This window comes from Centruroides sculpturatus, unplaced genomic scaffold (assembly GCF_000671375.1).
Source record: "Centruroides sculpturatus isolate CEXI.00-Female unplaced genomic scaffold, Cexi_2.0 scaffold306, whole genome shotgun sequence".
Lineage (NCBI taxonomy): Eukaryota > Metazoa > Arthropoda > Arachnida > Scorpiones > Buthidae > Centruroides > Centruroides sculpturatus.
Genome location: NW_019384504.1, coordinates 598,505 through 605,557, shown reverse-complemented (window position 1 = coordinate 605,557; position 7,053 = coordinate 598,505). Strand labels below are relative to the sequence as shown.

The window sequence follows — 7,053 nt, the reverse complement described above, 5'->3', positions numbered from 1 at the left end:
AGGAACCCCGTATAAAAGAAAAAAAAATTGTAAATGCTAATAACGAGTAAATCTTCATTAAGTCCACCCTATTCGAGGTGTGACAAATGACCCCTTCTATCTTCCCACCCTCGACCTTTAACCACCAAAATTTAATAGCATTAATCCTACAAAATTTCAGAAATTTTCGATAAAAGACCGGAGTTATTTAAGCTTCTTCAAAGTCGTGCCCCCATACAAAAAAAAAGCCGAATCTTTTCTGCGTTTCCCGATGTTTCAAGGTCCCCAAGTCCGAAAATGTAAAATTCTTGATTGATCGCCATACTTTCCCCCTCATATATTTGTATAACCATCGGAAAAGTAAAAATAAAATTTCGTATATAAGACACGTGGAACAGCTCATACAAAAGAATTTGTTCGGCTCGATTTACGTCATTTATTATCAAAAAGATACTTCCGTATTTGCGTTGGAATATTGTGGGTAAGTACCGAGTCGGTTAGAAGAAATACTTTCAGAATTTCTATTGAAATGTCTAATTTTACCTGCTTCTCGAATATAGTTACAGTCGACCCCCTATAACACTGTTGATTATTCCGTTTTATATGAATTCCATGTTGTACGAGTCACTTAGATTTTACAAATAAGTGTGCCAGGCTGTGAATGGCTCACGTATTTGTAAAATCTAAGTGACTCGTACAACATGGAATTCATATAAAACGGAATAATCAACAGTGTTATATGGGGATCGACTGTAATTGGCTTTAAAATTTAAATTGTTTTACGTGCGTTTACGAGGGTAAATGGATTTCGATGGCTTAAATTTTTAATCGTACGTATTCGTGAGGATACGCATAATATTAAACAAGAACTTTAAAACGGTTCTTGAGCATTTATAACCTTAAAATGGCTGTAAATGTCTTTCAACAAATTAAATGCTACGATTTAAATTGTTTTATATTTACACATTAGACACACCCATTTAGAGAAAATATAGAAAAAGTTGTTTGACCTCCAATCGAATTTGATAAAATAATTCGAATAATTTAATTTATTAAATTTACACCAATAATATAAATATTCAATATTAATATAATAATAAATAAAACATACGCACACATAAAGCGCATTCTTCTAATGTACTTTTCATTAAAAACAAATAAAAATTGAGTGTTCTGACTTCTGGTCTACTTGATTTTTCGTTTATTTACATAATAAAGACAAGGAAATTCCCTCACCATATATAATTATAATAGTACCACTAAAAATATTTTTCGAAAGACTTTATTCGATTCGCCTGGAGAAGCAATTTATTAATTCGCGAGTAAACTTAAATTTTGACATACAGTATTAAATAATTTTCTTTTTCGGAAGGTATCGATTCGGGCACGCGTTGGTGGAGAATGGCGAAAGTAGTTTCGCCCAACCACCGATTTATATTTTTAATAAGTCGAATAAATATGACGATTAATAGAGATTTGTAAAATGGAGTATAGCATCGATTGGAATCCGAATTCTTTGACCTTGCAATTTGCATCCAGTTATCTGGTTTGTCACGCGCCCAAATGTTATCTCCCGGAAAAGCGAATTTACGCGATGGAAATCGTCCGATAGCGCCGAATTTCTTTGGAAGCCAACGTAGAAATAAATGTCGGGAAAATATAAAAAGTTAAAAATAAGACTACGCGAGGAATGTAATACGAAAGAAATTATCGGAGGAAAAAGTAAGCGTATTGGAAAAGTTAGTTGAGGTGGAGACCTCCAGATGGCGGGACGGGGGAAGCGACGAAGACCGTGGAAAGGAACGGAGGCAGGGAAGAGAGCGTCCGGGGTCCGTTAACCCCGGACCGGGCGGGCGTCCTCCGGCGAGGTTCGGCCGCCGTCGCTAGATGGCGCCGCCGGGCCAGCGTCGGTCCAGTCCGCGCGACGACAAAATGGCGGGGGTGACGGGTTTGTGGAGGGTTCTGGAGAGGCACAAGTCGAAAATCGGTGCCTCGGATGCGGACAAGATCGTCTACGCGCTGCGCCAGAAAGGACTGATCGGTGCGGACGAAGAACAGGCCACCAGAAACGAGAGAAGCCAGGAGAAGAAAGTGGATGTGTTGGTCGACATCCTGTCAAAAAAGGGGTTCGCCGTCTTTCGCGAGTTCTGCGCCACTCTGGAAGCCGTCTCTCCTTGTCTGCTCACCAGTTTCCTTCTCGACATCTTCGGTGAGTACACTTCCCCGTGCGCGCCAATTCCTTCGGACGCGACGCCGTTTTCTAGGCACGCGACCGTTAGCGCGTCCGGAAGGAGGCCGAGGGCGGCGGGTCGGGCAGCCTTCCGCCGGATAAACGGGACGCAAACTTTTTTCCGATTTCGACTGGGGTCACCAGTCATTGCGCGCTTCTTTCCAGCGTCGGTCCGAACACGGAAGAAATACCGACGACAAGGGTCGAAATCTCTCGTAATTTAACCGTCGTCGAAGTTTTCGTTCGGATTTCTGCGAATTTTAGCTACCGCGTCCTCAGGTAAAAAGTTTGTTTTCGAAAGTGAAGTCCGAGTCGCCGTCGACAGATGGCGCCACGGGACCGATTAGCGGAACGCGATAACGGAACGAAGGCGTAATTAGAGTGCTAATTAATTGTAATAGCGTTCGGCTCCATTGAATCCATCGCGGACAAAAGACAGCGTCTTTTCAAAACTTTAATGGCAGCTCTTTAGCGACGATCGAAGCGGACAAAAGAGTCCCATTGTCCAGTCTTGCGGCTGACTTTTGTTTTTGGGTCGAAGTAGTTTTCTCCTCGCTTGCGCTCCGGTGGACCGGTTTTTGGCCCAACGTGGCTTTTATAAAAGACGAGAAAGTTCGTCGGGCGACGGAAACGCTTTCCCCTTCTTCCGGAATTTTTCTTTAAATTGTCGTGTCGTGACCGGTTCCGCATTTGTTTTTTTCGGAGTGTGACTTAGAGTTTCGTCCCATTCCAACGCGTCGCTAAGAAACTTCCAGTACAGTTCTGGTCGGAAATGATATTGTCCTTGGACGAGAATTCTCCACCTTTTATCCGGTCGATAGGTAGACAAATTAGAATTCGGTTTTGTTCTAGTAAGCCTTTACGAAATGCGGAAGACTAAACTCGTCGTAACTCAGGAATAAATGGACCACGTTCGTGTTAAATTGGAATAGCGATTCGAAATGTTTACGCGCTCTTTCAACCGAATATTTCGATCTTTCTAGGGAAATATTCAAAATTTCCTTTCTCAAAATTTTCGGTCGTATTTTGGAACTCGAAAATCTCGCCGTTCTTTCAATATCGATGCGAGTTTTCAAATTAGAAACAAGTAAACACGTAACAAATGTTTGCGCGTTGATGATTTTTACACTTCATATATGGCGTGTGACGGAGATATCGTTCGTTCTAACGAGGTTCGTTCCTCTTCTACAATTTCCTTAATCGGTTGATCAGTTAATGCCATTGATTTTTAAAATAAAAAGAAATAATAAAGATTACAAAATGTACACAAATTGTATTAATACACTGGCTATTGATAGAATGATTATTTTCCATTTCGAATGTGGTAAATAAATCAAACTTTGGAATAAAGTAACTCTTCCATTATTTAACCTATATTTTTCGCACGAAATAAATTAAGGTTTTACTTAAACTGGCAAATTCTGCCTCGAATTAAATGAAATGTATAAACGTCGATTAAATATTGGTTCTCGTATAAAATCCAATGAGATGAGAGATTCTTCCGCATCACCAGGGAGTCCGATTTGAATTCGAACCTAATCCTTGTGATCTTTTTTCGTCGGGCATCGTTTTGTCGCCCGCGACATCTCTAATTTATATGTAATAGGAAAACCAGAGCCCAGCACCCACGTATTGGATATCTCGATCGGTACGGAAGATGCGGAGCGTTTGAGGATTGTTTTTTTAATTCTCTAATACGGTATATGGGCACTAACAAGTAAGCGGGTCTTTTTATCAAGCATTTGAGGTCATACTCATTATCATCATCAGTCGCGAATTCGAATTCCGCCCGAAGTCAAGCATGTTTTGTCCGTTCGGGTTTCAATGTATATTCGTGTTTCTGGTTTTTAAAATTTCGAAATGTTGTTCGTTCTTAATATGAATATCGATCACTCGTCAAGCAATTTCTAGTGTAAACTTAGATTTAAGAAATTTAAACACTTTTCCTCTTCCTATTAATACACTTTCAGTTATCGTCGCGGTATTTCTGTACCGCATCCTATCGAAAAATGGAAAATTCCTCAGAATTTATTTCATATTTGTTTTCAATTTCACCAAATAATATGGAAGACAAATTTCTGCGAGGAATCCGAATGTTTCGTGATGATTCGTACATATCGGTGCTAGATTTAATATAGGGCACGTTTAAACGGTGAATAGTTAAGTAACGAACGAATAAGCATTGTAACTTATAAGAAAAACTATTAATTCAGTGACAATCTATGCCATTGAATTACTCGCTTATGCCACTTAGACGCATTCATATAACTTATCTAGGACAAAAGTGGCGAATCTGTGCCACGCATTCCCAACATGAAACGTCGGAGGAATTTGCCAGGAACATAACGTTTTCGTTCGTTTATTTTATTGTGTATTTTCATTTTATTTTAACTTTATTTATAATTTTGGTTTTGTATCGAGCTCGGTTTATAATCCTCCTGTTCTCAATCGGTTTTTCTTAAATTTATTTTAATTAGAGTAGCGTATATTTACTTTATGTATTTTAAATATAATTAATAATATTACAAATATTATTTAAATTACCGTATATACTGTATACCATCAAATCGTTTATAACCCGTACTTCAGAGATGGTTAACTTTTTCGAATCTGTGCTTGCAAAAGTTACAGAGTTGAAACAACTACTGTATTTTTTAAAGTAAAAATTTAAGTTTTAATTTCAACTACCGATAGATTTGATATGGTTATAATGCTTCTATTCTGGGAATATTCATGGACTTCAATTTTCTTCATTCTTCTATCGATAGATTTATCGTTTTACATATAGGGTAATTCATATAGGACCGAACCCAAATTTTTTTGTTATAAATCTTAAACGAACGAATGGAATTCGATGAGAGTTTCAGAATTCAACATAAGCAAAAATACGCAAACATATGGAGTGCTGGAGTGGCGGCAGTGGTACGACTCGGTTCCTTTTTCTTTAGAGAAACACTGAACACCGTTGCATACGTGCGAATTTTTCATAGAATTCGTTGAACAACTTGACTTCTAGCAAGGCAGAGCAACTTTCACACATCACATGAGCCAATGGCGAAAATCCAGAATATTTTAGGCTGTCATCTCTGTGAATCTTTGTCCACCACTGTCGCCAACCCGTACTTCTTTTCGTGTGGTTATCTTAAGGTAAGAGAGTACTGTAACACGACTGATGTCTTCCAGGATAACATTAGGAGTGAGATACAAAATGTTGGTGTCGCAACGTTATCGTCATGGAGCGACGCGTTGACAAAACGCCAGAGGCAGAGGATGATTCAAAAATATGGGACAAAACTTCGGACATGGATTCCTGAAGTTGGATACAGAATAAAAAAATAAGTTATTCTCGGACCCATACTTTTATTTTTCTTCCATTTAAATGAGGTATCCATTCCCGAAGTTTTGTCCCATATTGTCTACACTCCAATCCATTTCACGCATTCTCTTATTCATTTTCGCTCTTCCATCTTGTTTACCTGGTTTCGGTAAGGCGAGTTATCCTCTCGCCTCCAATCTCTTGTGTCCGTCGCGCTCTTGTGGCATTGTTTAAGAAATCACGTAAACTAATTTGAACATAAGATCAAATCAAAATATTAAATTGTGCACAAATTAGAATGTAAATAATAATCATTTGTTTCAAAAACATTAAAATATTTTTGTGTGTTTATAAAGCCAGAATTAATTTTAATAAATAAAACACATCGCAAATAAACCACTGCTGAATGTTGATATTCAAATTAGTTTACCATTTAAGCAGTTTTTGGTTGGAGAATGTTATTCGTTCAACCTTTTTAATTTGATTACGACAGAAGAGGTGTTTCGTATTTTGCAGGAATATGGTAGGGGAGACCGGGGCAACTTCGGCATGCGGGGCAAGTTTGTCAAGCGCTTTTTTTTAAAAACAAATTAAAAGGAGACTTTGGTTATAGGTTAGGCAGTTGATTTTTATTGGTGGCTTGTTGAGTGTAGTGTTTTTATTGTTCTCCAACAAGCGTAGTTGAATTATCAAGCAAATTTTCATTTTCGTTCAATTCCATATAATATTTTTTTTCCATTTATATTGAATTGGCAGGTTTTGTTATAATTCCATGATAACGAAAGTTACTTTTCCTGTTAGAAGGATGTAACTTCAACTTATTCACGTGGCCAGATCGTGGCTTGGCATTCTGTTCTCAGGGTTGTACTTAATGTTTCGAAATCATGACTAGCGGGGTAAGATCGGCAACATAAAGCCACATTAGAAGCAAAGGATAAAAATCAAACAGATGATAAATGAAAACATGTTTGCATTTGTTATTCATGTATATATGTCTTTGAACTTGCATTTCGTTGTAATAATATTAAATGGGTGTTGGATTTGTATTTCTTTGTTTTAATAGTGAATTCCAACTTATACATTGTTAATAACATAATTTTATATACGTGCCTATCTTGCCCCATTACTGTTGCCCCTATACCAGGGGCAACTTTAATAAAAATAATTAAAATAATTACAACTTTACAAAAAGAGAGAAGTTGCCGATCTTGCCCCTATACCCGGGGCAACTTCGTCAATTTCTCTCTTCTTGTAAAGTTGTAATTATTTTAATTATTTTTATTTCCAAACTGATTTTAACCAGTTCTATAGTAAGGTAACATTCCAATAGACAATATGCAAAGCTTTTTTTTCAGTTTACAGCAGTATTTATTACACAAAATTTAAGTAAAGCTTAACATGCCGATCTTGCCCCGGTCTCCCCTATATTACATTCTCAACATTTTTGCGGAAAGGGTCATAAAATGAAGTTACATTTAAAATTTAAAAATCCGAGATGGAGATATAACAAATCAAGACGTAGCTGTGA

At 37.6% G+C, this 7,053-nt stretch overlaps 1 protein-coding gene across 1 annotated transcript in view; it reads left to right on the top strand.

Moving 5' to 3' along the window:
- The first annotated feature begins 1,884 nt into the window (after window positions 1-1,884).
- LOC111622183 (tight junction protein ZO-1-like) overlaps window positions 1,885-7,053 on the top strand; it is a 72,841-nt gene continuing 67,672 nt past the window's right edge. Inside the window, exon 1 of the mRNA XM_023364529.1 lies at window positions 1,885-2,188. Coding sequence (XP_023220297.1) covers window positions 1,912-2,188 — 277 coding nt within the window. The 5' untranslated portion in view covers window positions 1,885-1,911. The remainder of the gene's footprint in view (window positions 2,189-7,053) is intronic.